This window comes from Hippocampus guttulatus, chromosome 1 (assembly GCF_054856545.1).
Source record: "Hippocampus guttulatus isolate MCC_2025c chromosome 1, RoL_Hgut_1.0, whole genome shotgun sequence".
NCBI lineage: Eukaryota > Metazoa > Chordata > Actinopteri > Syngnathiformes > Syngnathidae > Hippocampus > Hippocampus guttulatus.
Window position 1 is genome coordinate 33852501 of NC_141261.1, and position 21928 is coordinate 33874428.

Below are 21928 nucleotides of genomic sequence, written 5' to 3' on the forward strand. Positions count from 1 at the left end.
AGTCCAGGAAACTCGCAGCTGTGACCAAAATAAACATCGTTCACTATGTAAACCAGTGTGGTGGTTGCTGTTGCCTTTTTTCGAACGAAGCAGGAGAGGTCGGTGTTGGATAAGACGTCGTTGTAGTGAATGTCTTCGCGAGGCTGGAGCAGAGAAAATTATTTTGTATAACGCAACAGGGGGGTTTTTGTCGTATGGGGGGCAGGAGAACGGGAATTGTGTTAATGCATGAAGATTTTTTCACATAAGGGGGTATTTTCGCCCATGTAGGTTTCGTTCTAGAGGAGTTTCACTGTATGTACTAATAGGTGAAATATGCGAATTGTGAGACAAATTTTACTGAGCTGCACGCACCGCCTACCGAGTCCATTTCCTTGAATGAAAAGTCTCCAGGTCTCCAAGGGTAATTGTGTTACCGTATCCTATTGCTTTGTCTGACCATTAATTCATAAAATTTCTTGGCATAAAAAGTCTTGGCTCATTGCCATCATCCTGACCACAACCAAAGCTGTTGCAGCTGCAATATTAGTTCCTCAACCATGAGTAGCTCTCTGAGGTACTGCCTCTGGCAACAGTTTCCTTTCCTTCTTATATTGGCTCGGTTGATAATCTAAAAAATGATTTCAATGCTGTTCTGTTAAATGCCCGATCCTCTGCAACACCATTAAAAATTTTAATTCGTCTTCAGAGGCTTAATCTGTGGTTTGCAGATGAACCCTGCCCACTTCAACATAATCATGGAGGAAGCTTGAGTACAAATGATGTTTGACTCATAATAATAATAATAATACATTTAGTTTAAAAGCACCTTTCATGCCACCCAAGGACACTGTACAGACAATACAATGTAAAAATAAATAAAAGAAATATTGTATAAAAACAGGACATAAAATCACAAAACAGAGGAAATGGAAGAGTTATGTATTGTAGGCAGTCCTGAACAAGTGTTTTTTAGATGGGACTTGAAAGTGGAGAGAGGTGTACAGTTTTGGAGGTCCGGAGGTAGATTGTTCCAGAGCTTTGGAGCAGCGAGACTGAAGGCTCTGGCTCCCATGGTGCTGAGGCGGGTAGGGGGCACTGACAGGCAGAGGGAGGACGAGGATCTGAGGGAGCGAGTGGGGGTATGCACCTAAAGTAGGTCGGACAGGTAGGGAGGAGCCAGATTGTGGTTGGCCATATATGTACTGTATATAGGAGCAGTTTGTAGTTGATGCGGTAATGGACAGGGAGCCAGTGGAGTTGCTGAAGGACGGGGGTGATGTGCTGCTGGGAGGGTGTTTTTGTAATGATGCGAGCAGAGGCGTTTTAAACCAGCTGGATTTTATGGAGAGACTTTTGAGGTAGGCCGAAGAGGAGAGTGTTGCAGTAATCTAAGCGGGATGTGACAAGACTGTGGACAAGAATAGCAGTGGTGCGGGGGGTGAGGGAAGGGCGAAGTCTGTTAATATTGCAGAGGTGGAAATAAGCAGTGCGGGTGATGGTGTTGATATGTGACTGGAAGGTGAGCATGCTGTCAAGGATGACACCCAGACTCTTAACCTGAGGGGAGGGGGACACTGACGAACTGTCGGGGGGGGGGGGGGGGGGGGAGTATGGAGTTTGGTTTGCAGGAAAGGTAGAGCTGGGTGTCATCAGCAAAGCAGTGAAAGTGGATATTAAATTTGCGGAGGATATGACCAAGGGGCAGGAGGTAGATGATGAAGAGAAGGGGCCCTAGGACAGATCCCTGGGGTACACATGTAGTGACTTGGGAGGCCGTTGAAGTGAAGGATTTGAGCTGGACAAACCGAGCGCGGCCGGTGAGGTAGGAGTGGAACCAACTGAGGGGAGTGTGGGAGAGACCAATGGAGGAGAGTTTATTGAGGATAGGGTGAGAGATGGTGTCAAAGGCGGCACTCAGGTCTAAGAGGATGAGAATGGAGACTAAACCGGAATCAGCTGCTATAAGGAGATCATTTACAATTCGGATTAGGGCGGTCTCTGTGCTGTGGCGGGGGCGGAAACCAGATTGAAAAGGTTCATAGAGGGAGTGGAGGGATAGGTGGGAGTGGAGTTGAGCAGCAACAGTTTTTTCAAGGATTTTAGAGCTAAATGGAAGGTTGGAGATGGGGCGGAGGTTATCGAAGTTATTGGGGTCTGAACCGTGTTTTTTTTGCATGGGGGTAACACCAGCGGTTTTCAAAAGTGATGGGACAATTCCAGAAGAAAGTGAGGAGTGAATAATGGCAGATATGAGGGGAAGGAGGGAAGGGAGACAGGATTTGACGAGGGATGATGCGAGGGGATCAAGCTGGCATGTGGTGGGCTTGGATTTGTGAATGAGGTTGGATATTTCAGCAGTCGTGGGTGCAACAAAACTGGAAAAGGGATGACAAGGAGAAGGAGGTTCAGGTGGGGAGGGAGCTCACAGGTTTTGATGGAGGTGATGATGAATCTTGAGGATTTTGTCATTGAAGTACTGCATTATGGAGTTGCAGGTTGCTGTGGAGTACAGGTGGGGGGGGAGAGAAGAGAGTTCTTGAGTTTCCTTCATTGGAGAGGATGAGGCCGGAGTAGTAGTTGGATTTGGTCTGTGCACTTAAGTCCTTATATTGAGTGATATGGGTGGTGTACATGTCCTTATGGATGGTGAGACCGGTTTTCTTGTAGAGACGCTCGAGTTGGCGGTTTTTTGATTTCATGGACCTGTGAGCAGGTGTAAACCAGGGGGCAGATGTGAAGAATGAAGCAGTCCTGGTTTTCATGGGGGCGAGAGAATTGAGAATATTTGTGAGGCAGGTGTTGTAGTGGGTGATGAGGTCATCCGGGTTTGAAACAGTGTCTGGGATGGTCAATAATGGAGCAGAGGGTGTCAATGTTGATATTTTTGGTGTTACGAAAAAAAATTAGGTATGGGGTTTTGATTGAAGAAAGGCGGAGTATGGTGTTAAAAGTGAGGAGGAAATGATCAGTTACAGGAATAGCATCAGCGGTGGGCTTGGAGGGGGAGAGACCAGAGCAGCAAACCAAGTCCAAAGTGTGGCCTTTGATGTGGGTGGGGAAGTCGATGAGACAATGTATCCCAAGGCTCTCCAGGCAGGATGCGAAGTCTTTGCTGAGTGGCAGGTTGAGGTTGGCTATGAGAATATTGAAATCTCCCAGCAATTAAATTTGGCGAGAGAGTGAATAGATGTGTGATTAGACTAGAAAATTCACTGATAAAATCACTATGTGGCTTTTGGGGGGGGGGGGGGGGGGATAAACTGTAGCGATGATGGTTGGCGAGGGTCCAGGGAGCTTAAAAACCAGGCATTCAAAAGAGCTTGATGCAGGAACGGAGACGGGCAGGACTTTCCATTTCTCACGGTGGTTAACCGCTAGACCTCCTCCACGGCCGTTGCCACGGGGACGGCAGATGTAAAAAAAGTCGGGAGGAGTTGATTCATTCAAAACAGAGAAGTCGTTCGTCTGTTGCCAGGTTTCTGTTAAAATGAGAAAGTCGTGTTCGACGGCAGCAGTACTGTTAGCCGACCTAGCCAGGCGGGCTAATGCATGGTGGTTGATGTTGCGGCCGGGGTTTCTGGAAGGGCGTCCAGAAGTGGACCAGGTCGAGTTGATTAAACCGCAGTTTTTTTGCTCGACATGTCTGTGCGACCCGCGGTGGATGTAGCGACATCAAGGCAGGCGAGCAATGTCCGGATCCGGAGAAGATCCGCGACAGAATACTGGAGCAGTCCTGCCACTGGATGATGGCAGAACGTCGGGAGTATGGACTTAAGAGCAGGTGGGGCGACAGCTGTCAGGTTAGGAAAGCCGGTGTGGTGACAGCTGGTTAGCATAAGCTAGCACAAGCTACCGGCGTTAGCCCATGGACTAAGCCACGATGGGGTTGGATTGATCGGATGAGTGATGATTAAGGAAGATCTGAATTTAAAAGAGCTCAGAGTGAGAAGCGGCGACATATACGCCTGCGTCCTCTCACCCAGAAGTATATATCATGTCGAAGATATGCTCACTAAACGTGAGGTCCAAAGATGGGCATTCCATCCCTGGGACGAAACGGTCCATTCGTGTGCTTATTCATTCGCATACATGTGATGTACTACATATCTTTTTGACATGGACATGAGGCAGCCAAAAGTTTATTTCAACCTACTCGATCAAAATGGGCTAAGGACAATAATTGCATTGGAATGCTTCAAACGCGCCACTGGTCAACCAACGTGTGCACACATAATGCATAGGGACCACACCAGAAGAGCACAGGAAGGCATGGGTGAACTTATCTTTTAAATACAACACCACACTCCACAGCTCATCCGCTGTGGAGAGGATTTTTTTCAACAGCTGGTGACATTCTCCCACCAAAGAGGACCGCCCTGGTCTTCCTCAGGGGGAACATGTTCCTATTGAGGTACCCCACCTACAAGGGGTAGTTTGAGGAGGAGAAGCAGCAGGGGGGCGAACATGAAAAAAAAAAGTATAATTATAAAGTTGGGTATTTGTGTGTGTGTGTAAAGTTTCACAAAAAATCCACTTGTGCGCTCGCTCGCCTGTTCTACAGTTTTTTTTACGGCTGGTCTTAAAATAATGACTCCAATTGGGATTCCTGTGGGTGTGTAAAAAAAAGTGTGTAGAGAATTCAAATATTTGCACTCGGAGCAGAATGAAATGTTGTTATGCTTTTGCGTGTCTCTGCTCACTATCTAAAACATACCTATAGCTATGTGGGGGATTAGTGCACATACAACGTATGGTGGCAAGCGGTTCGTCAAACTGTTAAGACGGAAGTGGGTGTCCGTAAGCTAAGTGAATGTGAATAGGAAATTTAGCCAACTAATGAGTTTAAGATAATGTTTATGAATGATAAAACCTCTGCCGTTAGCTTCTCTACCACGGCATCATGCATGGACGCTTTTTTTTCCTGTGGACGGATCGGCAAAATAGGGTAAGTGCCCATCTCTGCTGAGGTCTTTTGTCAGTCATGGTGCTGAAATACAAAGAAGCTCTTGTTTTAGCTATAACTAGATATTTGTTCAGAATAATCGGTTTTACAAAAAATAAATAAATAAACCTAATTACTTATTTGATACAGTAGCAATGTTAATGTAACAGCAGCTGACCTCCAACAGCTCCCTGCATTCAACTTCATGCAACATGGAACTCAGGAGATTCAGCTGATTAGGAATGACATTCAGGGCACTGTTCCAAAAACATCTTTTAACTATCTGTCAACCCTCGTCATTTTAAAAGTGTTCCTTGAAATCTTTACACAACTGGTTAGTGTGGCAAACCAGACAACTTGTTTGCTTGACCTGCTTCCTGGCAAAATCCCAAAAAATTGATAACAGGACCTTCCATCTTAAATATTATTAATATATATATCACTCTTCTTTGGCATTGCAACAGCAGATTTTAGGACAGCTGTTCTTCAACCCCTCCTTACAAATCTCGACCCAGAGAGTCTCTGTAATTATAGGTCGGTGTCAAATCTCGTGTTTTTTGAAAAGTTGTAGCGCAGCATCTTAATGATTACTTAGCCACTAACAATCGATTTGAACTTCTTCAGTCAGGATTTGGGAATGACCACTTTACTAAGACAGCCCTTCCAGAAATGAACATTTTTGGGTTGACTTCCCCTTTAATGTCTTGGTGGCGGCCAAGAGGCAGTCTATTGCTGTCTTAAACACAGAAACAGATTTTTCGCCTGTGTTAAAGATTATGTGCATTTGATGGGCTGTAATTTGTGACATTGTCTCATCATCTCAGCTTCTTGTTGGCTTTCAAAACTTAGATTGTAGCACACGTGTGCACATTGTCAGCATGACCTCCCTGATCCACTGGTGAAAGGACACTTTAATCTTTCTCCTCATCAATAACTGCTTCAAACAACAAAAAGTCTGCAGAAAAGTGGTTAAGATTGAATGACTGTCTATTTCTTGTGTTGTATTATTTTGTTATTATGTTATTATGACTTCAAAATGGTGCCGCAAGAGTGACTGACTTTACAGCAGCTCCTATACTTTCTGTTCTTCTACTTTCTTTCTTTCATAACTTTGCTGCTGTAAATTGGGAATATCTCCATTGTGAGATGAATAAAGGTTTCCTTATTCGTATTCTTATTATCATGAAACAGCAATTCAGATTGTCCACTTACAAGTGGACAATCGTGTGGGTCCACTTCATCCGGGACATCAAATCGGGAGTCAAACCTCAGACTAACTCTTCCAGGATCATTTGTACTGTACAATAAGTTCTCATGGAATCCAAGAAGCCATGATACTCTCTACATCCGTGTTGTCAAACATACGGCCCGCGGGCCGTAACCGGCCCACAAGGAGGTTTGATCTGGCCCGCAGGACAATTTAAAAGTGAAAAAATGCATAAAAGACACGTAATGAATATTTTAATAAGGTGCAATTCACGGAATATCCACTAGGGGGGACACACTTTTGATCAGAGTAAAAGACAACATTGTTTTAATCAGAGAAGAAGACAACAGCAGCCTCAGTCTGTCACTGAGACTGACCCAACACAGCAGACGCTATCAAGGACGTGAATACTTTATTCTTTACACATATTATAGCACTCTCCTTAGTTTGTAAGGTGTAGGCAGGGATTACATTTAGATTTTATATGCTCGTATAAATGGTTTAAAAATTCCTTTCTTTATAAATCTCGTTTAATCTTAAAAGTGCAGTACTATATTTTTCAATACCAATTACTTGTTAAAGCTTTGTGCCTTTGTACAGTCAGTAGGGTCAGTTGCAATGCATATGTGTGAATGATAAAAGTAAATTGCACATTTGTCTCAGGAAATCTTAGGTGCTTCATGAAATGTTTTGTAAAAGATATGTCCATTAAATTTCAAAATTTTCCTCGTGGTCCTGTGCTTCTTTAGACCAAAACAAAGGAAAGACATATCATTCTGGTTATTTATAGCAGAGTATGGTATCATTTTTAATGGTCCGGCCCACTTGACATCTACCGAGGCCGTATGTGGCCCACAATGTGAAATGAGTTTGACACCCCTGCTCTACATGAAACAGAAAGCTTTTTTGATTGACACACAAAACAAATAATCAATGTGTAGCTGCATAAGGCAAGACAGCTTTATTTATATTGTGTGTTTCATAATGTGCTGCATATAATTAAATGTTCACATTGTCTTCATCTTTAAAATAAGTTTTATAAACGATTGTTGTTTGCCTCTGTGTGCCCTGCGATTGCCTGGCAACCGGTCCAGGGTGTGCCCCGCCCAAAGACAGCTGGGATAGGCTCAGCACACCCGGCGACCCTTGTGAGGATATAGCGGCTCAGAAAACGGATTGACGGATGGATGTTCTCCAGAATAACTGAAGTTCAAGCAAATATCATACATGAAAGGGTACATTTCAGTCAATAATGATTACAAAAAATGACAAAACATTTCCTTTGAGTGTTGTTTGTATGAAATAGTTATTACTGGATTCCAATGAGCAAGCTGCATCTTGCTGACATTGGAGATTGAAGTTGAAGTACTGTACTGGGAGATCTGCACAGCCAATTTCCTCACACAGCACCTAACGCTATACTAGGGATGGTCGATAGCACTTCATTTCAGAGCGATAGCACTAAGTACTCCCAATGTCATGGTTTGCTTTGTCTTTGTTTTGTTTGAGTGTTTCAGCACCAGCTGGAGTGTGGGGCGTCACCTTCCAGTGGTGCACCTGTGCTGAATCAGGCAATCTGTGCTGCCTACTTAAGACACCGACCACCTGTCTCCTTCGTCGGACTATTGCTCTTGTTCACCGCTTTGCCCATGTGCTTTATGTCTCGTTCATGCTTCTAGTCGCCCTCCTCGTCATAGTCGTTCGGGTTTGTGAGTATTTGTTTAGTCTTGGTATCGCACTTGGTTTTGTTTCTTGTACTAACCTCTATTTATTTTATGTTCTCGAAAATCATTCTCTCCTTGTAATTGGCAAGCGCTAGTGATGGGTCCATGAGGCCTCATGAGGCATGTCGACACAATGACACACTGTGTTGATACTGTACTGATACTGTGTCGCTGACCACTGCCACCTGCTGGACCTTCAAAATCCCTGCAGCCAACCCACTTGACAGACTGAACAAACTGATTTGATGATGACGTGTCTACAATGCACTACCTCACTCTACCCACAATAGCCACAAGCGCCATTGTTTATGTTGTTGTTTATGCTGTTTATATTGTTTATATTGTCTATACTGTTCAGATTACATGTCTTTTTTATACAGTGTAGCTGCTATCCTTTCTTAGCTGTGTGTGTTTAATGCACAGCATGTTTGCATGCATTTATGCACTGAGGATTGAGAGGAAGAAATTTCATCTATGCTGCATGTCATACATAAAGCATATTTGACAATAAAGATGACATTGACCCTTGATAATATCATTCACATCCATGCATTCATATTGTATCATTCAATGTGTTTCAATAATGTGAAAATCATGTGAATGAGGATGCTTGTGGGCTTTGTCTTCACAAATTTTGATTTAGAAAAATAAGATGCTCCAGTGTTTTAAATTTCAGTCTGTTGCGTTTAATGCATGCTATTTCCCCTGTTGTGGAGAACACACACACACAATGGAATAAGACATGTCAAAAATCCGAGAGGCACTTGGTGAGACAAGGAGATTTTAATTAATACCTTATTCTCCAAAAGGAGATCAAAATGGCTCTACACGGCGGACAATTTGTAATTGTCCGGAAACTGCTCCATAATATGCACGTACTGTAGCAACGTCACTCGAGTGAAGCGCGTCTCAGCAGTCGATAGTCTGCTGCTCTCTGCTGTGAGCGCGAGCACGTACTCGCGGCGCCGACCCAACCCACGCCACATATTAAGCTTTGAACTACGACAACAGCTAAACTAGCCTAGCCGATGTAATGATGGTCAGCAGACAAGGTTTACGTTTTATGTGACTTTTAATAGCAACGTGGCAGAGTCATCAAACATGTGGTGTGCTCACTCGCAGTCACTTTCTGGAACTCCCCCTTATAGGCGGGACCTCTCAATCAACTGGAGTATGACGTACAGTACAAACGTTCATAAAGCACTTCTCATATAATAATAGCCTATTATATGACAGCCGACATGACGCTCGAAGTCACACGGACACATTTTTTCTGATAATCAGTGTGTTTTCCGTATTGCCCAAACATATATTTTTATTCGAGCGAGGGTGAGGTCTGGCTTGTTTCGGCAATCGGCATCGTGCCGCCAGACGCACTTCCTTAGGATACACTGTGCGGGCTTTTGCTGCGTCAACGCCCCCTGCACTGAGTCGACGCCCCCTGGACTAAGTGGCGCAGCTTGGACTGTGCCAAGCAGCCGATGCAGTCTAAACTGCACCGGTGCAGTTCACGTGCCAATTAGCAGCCTGGACTGTGTCAACACAGCCGATGTGTCAATTAGCAGCCTGGACTGTGTCAACGCAGCCGATGCAGTCTAAACTGCGCCGGTGCAGTTCACGTGTCAATCACGTGACGTAATGAAGCAGCACATGCACCGACACGTGGTTTGCTCTGTGAGCCCGGCGCATGCATCAACGCATCGGTGTCGCTGGACCCATCACTAGCAAGCGCTTTGTGTTCTCATTTGATTTCTCCGGCTCCCTGTTTTGCCAGCACCTTTTGTTGAATACTTTGTCGGTCCCTCGCTTTTCTTTAAATAAACCTTTTTGTCATCGCCATTTATCTGACTCTGCATTTGTGGGATCCACACTCCATTCAGTCTGCTATCAGACCTCAACCTGACAGAATAGTCCGACCATGGATCCTGCAGAGTCAGATAAATTTAGGGAAGCTTTGGCCAGCCAGGGAAGGATGGTGGGACAGCAGGTGGCCTCGATAGTGGAACTCCGCAGTGCGGTTACTCAGCTGGTCCACCAACTTCAGGAAATTGGCTCCCGGGTCGAGCAGTTGAGCTTCCGAGGGATGCCCCCCACGGAATCCCAAACTGCTATGATGGGGGGTCCTCCTATCCCCACTGCTGGGAGGGAACCCAATCTGCCCCACCCCTCACGTTACGCAGGTGAGTCCGGTTTGTGTGGGCATTTTATTCACCAGTGCTCAATAATTTTTGACCAGCAACCTTCCACCTATGCTAATGATAACTCCAAAGTTGCTTTCATCATGAGCCTCCTGACTGGTCAAGCTGCTGCCTGGGCACTCGCGGTGAGCAACGCATGTCCCGTGCTCTGGTCTTCCTTCCCCGACTTTGTTGCTGAATTTCGGGGAAGAGAGGCCGGAGGGCGGTTGATTGACTGCGCTCAGGGAAATAAATCCGTCGCAGACTATTCCCTTGAGTTTCGCATTCTCGCGGCAGAAAGCGGGTTTGGGGACTGCGCTCTTCGCAGCCTTTTTCGTCGTGGGCTTAGCCCCGCCTTGAAGGACGAGCTGGCAGTACGTGATGAGTCAACCAACCTTGAGGATCTCATTGAATTATCAATTCGTCTGGACAACTGCCTGCGGGAGAGACACCGGGAACGGAGGTATGAACAGTCTCGATCTCCCCACGTGATCCTCCCCAGCCACCGTTCTACAGCTAGGAGGTGGTCAAATTTCCCCCGAGGAAAGGATGCGGCGTGCCCAGTCGGGCACATGTTTCTATTGTGGTCTGCAGGGTCATCGAGCGGCGAACTGTCAGAGACAACCACCCCGATCACACCGTAAGTTGGCCCAGCTCGTTCGTCAGGACTCTGACAACCAAGATCTTGTCATCGGCGAGACTATGACTCGCGATACGGGCCTCGATCGGAAGGCAAATTACTTGCCTAGCGGCAAAAGACTTGAAATTCCCGGGGAAGTATATGCTGCGGGGAGGAGCGTAAAGATGATTGCTCTTGTTGACTGCGGGTCCAACGAATGTTTTATTGATCCGAGTATTGTTGAAGCCCTCGGGAGTACCATTGATTTCCTTCCTAATTACACCCTCCCTAGCTCGCGTCTCTATCAGGTTTCGCAACCGGAACAAGAGTGGGGCGTCACCTTCCAGCGGTGCACCTGTGCTGAATCAGGCAATCTGTGCCGCCTACTTAAACACCGACCACCTGTCTCCTTCGTCGGACAATTGCTCTTGTTCACCGCTTTGCCCATGTGCTTTATGTCTTGTTCATGCTTTTAGTCGCCCTCCTCGTCATAGTCGTTGGGGTTTCTGAGTATTTGTTTAGTCTTGGTATCACACTTAGTTTTGTTTCTTGTACTAACCTCTATTTTATGTTCTCGAAAATCATTCTCTCCTTGTAATTGGCAAGCGCTTTGTGTTCTCATTTGATTTCTCTGGCTCCCTGTTTTGCCAGTACTTTTTGTTGAATACTTTGTCGGTCCCTCGCTTTTCTTTAAATAAACTTTTTGTCATCGCCATTTATCTGACTCTGCATTTGTGGGATCCACACTCCATGCGGTCTGCTATCAGACCTCAACCTGTCACCCAATACCAAGTAATGGACACTACCAGTACATTTGAGACATAACATTTCCATTTAAACAATGACAGATAATTTTAAAGGAAGACATTTCCTTTCTTTTTAACAAAAGGCATAACAGTGACTACAATATAGAATTTAACTCCAAAATAATATACAAACAACTCATTCTTAATTTAGAGTTCATTTGTAATTCATTACCAAAAGTGCAAATTATATTTTGTTCAAAATAAATTGAACTGCAAAATAACCAGGTTCAACCATTGACTGTTAAGCATGACACTATGAGGTTGGAAAATGGGGCTTAATAATTTAATTTTATCTATTAAAAATGAGAACAAATAGTAAATGGATTAAAGACAAAATACAACTATCCAAAGGTGAAGTACAAAAAAAGTAGGTAACTGTATTGTACACAGGCTAGTACGTAAACGTGCTCTGTTGCCTATACTGGATTCAACATCAGGTTGGTCGCTGACATACACAGACAGTGATTAATTATATGCTCTACTTTGGAAACGGAATTGCCAGCAGCTGAAGTAATGGAGGTGACACAGAAAAATGTTGCCTGACCATCGCTGCGGCAGGTGAGGAGCAGGATTCCTCATCCTCGGAGCCCCCATTCAAAACTTCTTAAAGATGTGAGCACATAAATCTCGAAGCACACGGCGAAAGTTTCCCTCCACTTTTCAGATGCCCACAAGGAGTAATTTCCCCCTGGGGTTCAAATTCACTTATAAGTTAGATGGTAGAAGAAAACAATAGTGGCCGCAAGAATATTTTTCTGAGTACCGCATTTTCCGCACTAAAAGGTGCACCTAAAAGCCTTCCATTTTCTAAAAACCTGACAGCGCGCCTTAAAATCTGGTGCGCTTCGTATATGGTTATTACGGTAATATTTCGTGGCTTGCTTAAGATTTGACTGTATCAAGACCCCAAAATGGCTCCTTGCAAGAGGCATGCGTACAATGCAGATTTTAAACTTAGGGCGATTGGTTACGCAATTGAAAAGGGAAATAGAGCAGCAGTGAGAGAGTTCAACGTGAATGAATCAATGGTGCGGATGTGGCGGAAGCCACAAGATGCCCTGTGCCAGTTTAAAAAAGACTAAACAGAGCTTCCGAGGAAACAAAGCACGGTGGCCACAGCTGGAGGACCAACTAGAACAATGGGTTGTTGAGCAGAGAGCAGCAAGTAGAAATGTCTCTACAGTCACGATTCAAATAAAGGCAAAAGCGCTGGCACAGGAACTTAAAATAAGTGGTGGTCCTTCTTGGTTTATGAAAAGACATGACATCCGCACACGGACCACTGTTTCGCAGCAAGTGCCTCAAGACCACCAAGAAAAGCGGGCCACTTTCCACGCACACTGCAAAAATAAGATCACTGAAAAAAAGATCCGACCAGAGCACATCGTCAAAATGGATGAGGTTCCACTCACCTTTGATATCCCTTTTTACCGCACTGTGGATAAAACGGGAGCACGTGCGGTGAATGAGAAAGCATCCTTCACCGTAGTTCTCGCCTGCCAGGCTAATGGCCAGAAACTTCCACCCATGGTTATTTTCAAGAGGAAGACCATACCAAAAAAAAAACTTTCCAAACCGATGTCACCATCAAAGCTAACTCGAAGGGATGAATGAATGAATGAAGAAAGAAATGAGTGATTGGCAAAGAGAAATGTACATCAAGAGACCGGGCGGCTTTTTTCATGCAGCTCCGTCCCTATTGATCTGCGACTCCTTGCGCTCCCATATCACTGATGGCTTCAAAAAACAAGTGAAGCACACTAATTCAGTACTTGCCGTCCTTCCGGGTGGATTGACAAAAGATCAGCAGTGGTTGACCGAGGCGAACACACGTTCACCAAGACGGGGAGACAGCGCCGAGCCACATCCGCCACTATCTGCCAGTGGATTGTAAATGCCTGGGCTGATATACCAATCTCAACCGTGGTCCGAGCTTTCAGGAAGGCAGGAATTCTCACTGAACTGCCATACATTAGCAGCGACACCGACTCTGATAATGCAGAGTTTGACGAGACGGAATCGGGCATGTTGGATGCCGAATTCGCTCAGCTGTTCAATTTGGACACAGAGGAAGAAGGATTCGAGGGATTCCCTGATGAGGAATGAACTAAAATAGTTCGCTTTACATGTTTCTTTTGTGTGTTTACAACTGAACAAGGGTGTGAATATGGATATTTGAACAGCGTTGAGTTATTGTTATTGCTTTGCACTATTTTGTGTTTTCACTTTCATTTCATTTACCGTCACGAGATCAGACTGGTTTTACTACGTGATCAAATGTTGCACTAACTGTTAAAACTTGCTGTTGGTTCAGTGAACTGTATAGCTGCTTTATTAAATAAGTTTTACTGACATCTGATCGTTCTGTTTGCATTTCCTTGAGTGTAGCTCCATTTAGTGGAGGCATTGTAGATTGCGCCTTATAATGCGATGCCTCCAATGTATGGGAAAAAAATTACAAAATAGGCCATTCACTGAAGGTGCGCCTCATAATCCAGTCCACCTTTTCATGCGGAAAATACGGTATTTCTTTCCTCTCTTTGTGTCCCCCTTCCCAGGATGCAACACTGTTTTCAGTCAAATGTCAAACTTCTTGACTTTATTTTGCTTTGCTCACTTGGAACATTGTGTTTCACATTAATGGGTGTAATCGATAACAAAGTGTACTCTATTTTGGGTTAAATTTGACAGCAAAGGCTGACAGTGTATTGTATGTACAGTGCAGTGAAAAAAATATCTGAGTCTTAGGCTTTATTTTTTTTGCATGGTTTTCCCACTTAAATATGTAAGCTCATCGATGAAATGTACATATTCAGACAAAGATAACCCAAGTAAACATAAAAGGCAGTTTTTAAAGGGTGATTTTATTTATTTCTAAAAAAATATTCAAAGGCACCCGTCACTGTGTGAAAAAGTGAATGCTCCCTAAACCTCATTACTTGTTGGACCTCCATCAGCAGCAACAACTGTAATCAGGCGCTTTCTATAACTGGCAATGAGTTGATGACCTCTCTGCAGAGGAGATATTTCGACCCACTCTTCTTTGCAGAAGTGTTTTATATCATCAACACTGAAGGGTTTTCAAGCATGAACTGTCTTTTTAAGGACATGCCACAGCGGATTAAAGACCAGACTTGGGCCAGGCCACTCTGAAAAAAAAGTGTTGGGGTTTTTTTTAAACGCCATCCTACGTTGACTTGCTGGTGTGTCTTGGATGGTTGTCCTACAGAACATGAAGTGTGCTTCAGCTTGACATCATGCCAGCTGACTAACATAGTGTTGGTACCATGTTTGACTGTTAGTGTTATGTTCTTTTTTTCTGAAATACTGTGTTACATTTATGCCACGTGTTATGATGCAAAGCCCTTCCAAAAATTTCAAGTTTGCACACGTCAATCCACAGAATATCCTCCTCATATTTTTTTAATCAATCAGATCTGTGTTTGTTGTTGTTGTTTTGTTTTGTTTTGTTTTTTTCCAAAATTAAGACAAGCCCTTCTATTCCTTTTGGTCAATAGCGCCGTCGCCCACATATCCCCGTCTGTCCCCCAAAAGGTCCTGTATCATGTTATTTGAGCTTGTCACAGTGAACAATAGACTTAAAACTATAGGCATACATATAATTCCATATTAACCTTTTCCACAATGGGGATCTAATTTCTCATGAAGTCAGACTTATTTAGGTGGCTAATTTTAGAACCCGGAAGTAACGCGCCCGAATCACGAAAACCCAGACTCTCCCAAGTGGCTGCCGTGCCCATAAGGATGTGGACTTGGACAGACAAGTGGCAAAATGGCATGGATAACATGAGGCCTGTGGGGGTTGTGATGCTGGACTTCAATGCAGCAGTTGTTGGAACTCATCACATGCTTCTGTTTGATCAACTTGTTATGTTAATGTTATGGTTTTGCTGGAGGGTTTTGTCATGGATGAACAGTTATCTGAGAGAAGACAAAGGGTGTTTTTTGATGGAAGTTCCTCCAATAGGACAGTATTGATGTGTGGGGTACCTTAGGGGAGTGTATTTATTTATTATCATTAACCTGCCATGCATGTTTTTGGAACGTGGGAGGAAACCGGAGTACGCGGAGAAAGCACACGCAGGCACGGACAGAATATGCAAACTCCACCGGAGTGGAAGCCCGGCTTATCTGGGCTCAAACTCATCTCGGACGGATTAATTTTCTGTGGTCTGAAGAACTCACATTTGAAATCTGTTTGGAAATTGTACACATTGTGTCCTCCCAGCCAAAGAGGAAAAGAACCATCCGGATTGTTATGCTATTAATGCTGAAAGGTACATATATGTTTTGGAGAAACATATGCTGCCATGCAAGCAACGTCTTTTTCATGAACTCCCCTGCCTATTTCAGCAAGACAATGCCAAACCACATTCTGCACATGTTACAACAGTGTGGCTTTGTAATGAAACAATGCAGCTACTAGACGAGTCTGCCTGCAGTTCAGACCTGTCTCCCACTGAAAATGTGCGGTGCATTATGAAGCATAAAATATGACAAAAAAGACTGAACAGCTGAAGCTGTACATCAAGCAATAATGGTAAAGAATTCCTCAAACAATTCTTTAACAATTACTGTCCTCAATTCCCAAACATTTGTTGAATGTTAAGAGAAAAGGTGATACAACAAAGTTCCAGCTTTTTGGGGGGATGCTGCAGCCAAAAAATTGAAAGTTAATGATTATTCGCTAAACACAATTAATTTTTTCAATTTGAACATTAAATATCTTGTCTGTGTAGTGTATTCAATGAAATATAGGTTGAACAATATATACACACACACACATAGTGCTGTCAAGTGATTAAAAAATTGTGTGATTAATTCATTAAGGCCTGAAAATTAATTAATATAATTAATCTATATTTTAATCTCATCTACAAATGACTGAGAAAACCCCTATTTTCATTTTAAAATTGTTACATTATTGAGGCAGATCAGAAGATAAAAGAAAAGTGGCATTATAAAGTATTTTATTGTTTTTCAGCAGGTTTGGTGAGGTGCAGTCCTAGCCATTTATTTTCTGCTGTATTTGAGACAAGTCAAAGTCCTACCTGCAACCTTTAGTTTCAACCACAAGGGGGAACGTCACTGTTTTAGTTGTTTTTGTAAATCACCAAAGAAATACAAAATAAAAGTAAAACAGAACATCAGGTCCTTAAAAAGTGCTTAGGTTAACATATCAAAAACAGTAAGAACAATTTTCTGAGCAATACAAGTACTCAACACTGAACTTGCTTCAGACAATAAACAATAAATAAAACAGACCCTTAAATCGCAGTGCTGTAAGTTAGCACTTCGGAAATAACACTGTTCATCATGACAAACTAAAAGCGCTGAAAAAAAAACATCAATCACTTCTAGTAGTCTACAGAGGGCACATTAACTATGCCTCATACGTGGGGTGTTCTCGAGTTTAGTTTGCTGAAGAGCTTTGCTATGTATGGCTTGCTCGCTATAATGCTAACACTTTCGGTGCTAACGTTAGCTGTGTGTCGCGACTAGGTGCTTTGCATTGATGTGGGAGGCTAAATTTGAGCTGCTGCGGTGGTACGCAAACTACTCCTTACAAATTAGGCACAACATTCTACCTTTATCAATTGTGTCAGGGCGTTTTTGGAATGTACCTGTACATTTTCCATTCATTGTGCCGAGGACTCTCACATCCATCTGTGTTGTATATTACACATACAGCACATTTGACGATAAAGTTGTATCCAATCCAATCCAATCAAATCCTGCTCCATTTTCACCTCTCCACTCCTCACCGCTGCTTACTAAGCCCGCCCAACTCCAATGGGAGCCTATCAGCTTCGGCTAAACAAGCACCAACATAATGGCAGCAGCCAATCAATGTCCGCTTCAGGCTGTGACTGACAGTTGTTTCCCCACCCTCAACAACTCGAACACAGGAAGCCAACACATAAAAAGGGCTACAGTATTTGAAAAAGGCAACCCACCTACATAAACAATAAAGGCAGAGATTAAATTTTAGATGGATGCGCTTATAAAAAAAATAACACACTAAATGAGCTGTAATTAATCGTAATTAACGCGAAAATTTGACACCTACCTATATATATACACTGTATATATATATATATATATATATATATAGAGAGAGAGAGAGATAGATAAGACAGACACACACACACACATACACATTTGGACTCCAATTCACACTAGATCACAACATGGACGAAGTAATAAATATGCACTGACGAAGTAATCAACATGCACTTAAAACTAATATACGAACAGAATGTCATACATTTGATCATAAAATGATCGTGAAAACGGTTCAGCAGCTAAATTAATCAACTAACTGTCTTGACTATATACCAGCTGACGTTTCAATCAACTCAGTAAATTCTTGAATTCAAGTGGACTGACTCTTTGATCAATTTCAGTCAGCTTCCCGACGTCATCACAGTACAGAAGTGGCTCTTATTAAATTAGTAAATGAAATAAAATTGAACGCTGACTGTCTTATTGGATTTCAGGAAGGGTGCAACCCGGAATCAAACCCATGACTGTGAGGCCGTACTATAATAATAATATTAATAATAATAATAATAATAATATATTATTAGGTACTATACTGCTGACATATAAATATTGTTTAAAAAAAAGAAAATTACAGTATTTTAATGAATAACAAAAATATGTATTTTATTGGCAGCAATGATAAAAAAAAAGCCAATTCATGGATATAAATTTACAGTATTACCCTGTAAATTAGTGCAGCAAAATGCTGGACAAAATTTCAGTATTTTGCTGGATCACTGCTGCGAGTAAAATAATGTAGTTTTTACAGTCTATATACATTAATGCATGCATACATCCAGACATACACACCATACCTCATTAATACCCCTCAATTGCACTCCAATTTCATAACACTACATTCCATATTGTCAATAGTTGTTTATTTATACTTCAACTCCCCAAAAGAGTTGCGCTGGATGTGTTTTGAAAAAAAAGGTTTTTTTTAATTTTGCTTTCATCTTTTATACCACAAAAACTGCAGTTGAACAACTGTGTAGCCGTATGTACGGACATACATACAAACATACATGCATACCTCCATACAGCTTTAGATAGATAGACATACACGCATCTGAAAACACACACGTTTCGACATTATACTCTGTGTCTTTGGTATTATCTGTTTTAATTCATGAAAAGAGGATGACAGCGTTTGTGCGTGCGTGTGCGCGTGTACGTGTTTGTGTGCGCGTGTGTGCGCGCGTGCGCGAGTGTGTGAGCTCTCACCCAAGGGTGCTGATGAATCCATTGACGGTGCCCTCGGCGTACAGGGACACCAAATCTCCGATATGAAGGAAACTGGACGCCGAGTCCGACATGTTGGCTCCGCAGTTGGAACGACCGCAAAGTTGGAGCGAGCGCAAACTTGCCGGTGTGCGCTTTTCGTCACGCCAGTAACGCGCTCATGCTTCAGTTGGGAGCAGCTGGAGAAGGGTGTTCAAGTCTCGCACTTTAAAGAGCACAGCAAACAGCCCGCTCCTACTTTTTCTTTGAGAGCAGGAAGTGAGCGGAGGTGTTGAGACTAAAGTGCTGCGGGCTTCGTGCGACACGCCCCCTGCTTCAAACTGCTTGAGCTGACTCAAGATTGTCTGCGCTGATCTGACCTGTGCATCTAGATTTGAGATGCATCTCAGGAAGACGGGACTTACCTTTGATCCATGCACGAACAGCGGACGGACATCTTAAAACGGTTTTTTAAAATTATTATTATAATAATAATAATAATAATACATTTTATTTATAAGCGCCTTTCAAGTCACCCAAGGACACTGTGCAATAATACAATTATTTTTGGCTCGGGCCACATTGTAATTACGTTTTCTCTTGGAGGGCCGTAATGACAGATTTTCTTTTGAAACCATATAAATGTTTAATCACCTCCACATGCAACAAAGTGATGGATAACTAGTTTTTAAATCAAAGGTCAAGAATAATGACTTGTTCAAACATTGTTTATATGAATGTAATAAGCCGCACAGTTGTCAAAGTCCAGCCCTCGAGGGCCGGAGTCCTGCATGTTTTCCATGTTTCCCTGCTGAAACACACCCGATTTAAATGATCAGGATCATTATCTTGCTTCTTTAGAGCTTGCTGATGAGCTAACAATTTGGATCAGGATTGTTACAGGAGGGAGAGATGGAAAACATGCAGGACATCGGCCCTCGAGTATTGCACTTTGACACCTACGTAATAAGGGGTTTGGTCCCGAGAAAATGCTTGCAATATGTTATTATGGATTACATATAACAGTTTTAAATTTTGGCACACGCTTTCGCCAGCACCGTAGATGTTGACATGTTGGATTTGCTTTTGCAGGCCACATAAAATTATGTGGTGGGCCAGTCTGCCCCTTGAGCCTTGACTTTGACAGCTACGTCCTAAAACCTTTATCAACTGTACAAACAAGTGAACGACTATAAAGAATGTAAAAACTAGAAAACACCGAACTTTAAATGGGTAACATAAAAAAAAAATTAAAAATCCTGCTATACAGGCTGTTTTGAAACGTCTTGCTTCTTTTTTTGTCTTTGTGCTAGCAAAAATAACATTGAGCAAAAGCCTTTAGGATAAAAGCATGAATGTTTTCAAAATTACAAGATGTTTCAATACATCTTGTAATTTTGTGGTGTGGCTTCATTTTTGTCTCTGCTCCATACATTTGGCATCAACTACATTTAGCATAAGCCCATCTATTTGTCGATTTTCTGAACCGCTTATCCTCACGAGGATCAAGAGCATGCTGGAGCCTGTCCCAGCTGTCTTTGGGCGGTGGGCAGGTTACACCCTGAATTGGTTGCCAGCCAAACTCAGGGCACAAATAGACAATCATTCACACTCGCACTCACACCTGTGAACAATGTTGGGTTCAGTCAAACTACACTGCATGTTTTTGTAAAGTGGGAGGAAACCAGAGTACCCAGAGATAAAGCACACAGACAAAGGGAGAACATGCAATCTATTTATTAGAATCATTTCGCATAAACACTTGGCAGAACCTGTATGAAGTTGTTTTATATCACGAACATCATGTTGTGACTTGTTGTGAGTGTATGTTGTTAGTTGTTGTCATATAGGATTGGCAGGGCCTGAAGTCTCAAAGTATTTAAGCTTGAACTGTCTCAGTGACACATTGTCAGAACATAAAGCTTTGTTCTATTCCTTCTGCATCCAGCCCTGCTCTCTGTTGTTACTTTGTATTTTTGGATATACTGTCCAGACATTTTACCTTGACCATTACCATTCTACCAATTCAGTGTCCTGTCTGCATCTGGGTCCAAATTCTGCTCTCATGTGATCAGGGCCCCCTTCACCGACTCATAGGCCCCGGGGCTAACCTTCAAACATAGGCCCCCCTACCCCAACCCGAACTGGGATGCTCACCTCATTCTTCAACATTGACAAACAGATCGGCATGCATATTTATGGATTTCATCAATTTTACCATATAAAATACATTTTTTCAATCACTTCTATTACTTCAAACATTTGAATAGTATGGCAATGACATAACAAACAACTACATTTCACCAAATTAGCATACGTCGTGCATTTTTGCACCAACAATACTTTTCAAATTACATTGAAAAATAGATGAAGTAAATGAAGTACAAAAACGTACAAAACACGGTAGAACTCTGGACATCATTTTGGCAGGGTAGAAAATTGATCGTTAATTTGAGGAAATGGCACACTTTGACGATGGTAGACAGTGCACCAGGATCCCACAACAATAGGGGGCAAAAGAAAGGCCGAGCATTTTACAGGCTACCGAAAAAAGAACCAATTCAGTCGTAGCGTAGGCGGATGGCTCCTCTGGTTCGCAGGTCAATCTTCAGCGCGCCTATTCTACAGTGAGGCCAAGTCGGCCTACGTCGGCATCCCCTTATTGCCTGCCCGCGGCGGAATGCCCTGACCAGCCTGCATTTCTCACGACCTCCGCAAATGTAGCAGCCACTATGGCGGGGACCACGGTCGAGCACGTGCACGCGTGTGGGTGCCTGGACTGTTGGCTAGGCTGCTCGCCGCCACAACTGCCCGCCCGTTCTGCTTCCCGCCCACCAGCCAGCCAGCCCAGCCTTGGCTCGTAGGCAACCTGGTTAATTATGACAGTATGGTTATCTCAAAGATAAAAGCCATAAAAGATAAAAGCCAAAAGTACACTCAGCCTGTAACCTTCCAGACCTTTTTAGTGATGGCAAAATGAAGCCCCATAAAGCAGTGAAGCCCTGCAGGGAAATACTTCACACACGCTTCGGGGCTTCAAGATGAATCATTTCCTCGACTACGCCATCATGTGGACAGGAAAATGTATAACATGCTTTGTGCGTGCAATAAAATGGTGGGGTGTAAATCATGCTCTGAACACATAATAATAGGTATTTGAGGAGTGTTTTTACATGAATTG

The 21928-nt window shown here is 43.1% G+C and overlaps 1 protein-coding gene across 2 annotated transcripts in view; it reads right to left on the minus strand.

Moving 5' to 3' along the window:
• itpr3 (inositol 1,4,5-trisphosphate receptor, type 3) overlaps nucleotides 1–19017 on the minus strand; it is a 191980-nt gene extending 172963 nt beyond the window's left edge. For both annotated transcript variants that reach the window (XM_086127490.1, XM_086127481.1), the window contains exon 1: nucleotides 18751–19017. In XM_086127490.1, coding sequence (XP_085983616.1) covers nucleotides 18751–18842 — 92 coding nt within the window. In that variant the 5' untranslated portion in view covers nucleotides 18843–19017. The remainder of the gene's footprint in view (nucleotides 1–18750) is intronic.
• Between the last annotated feature and the right edge of the window lie 2911 nt (nucleotides 19018–21928).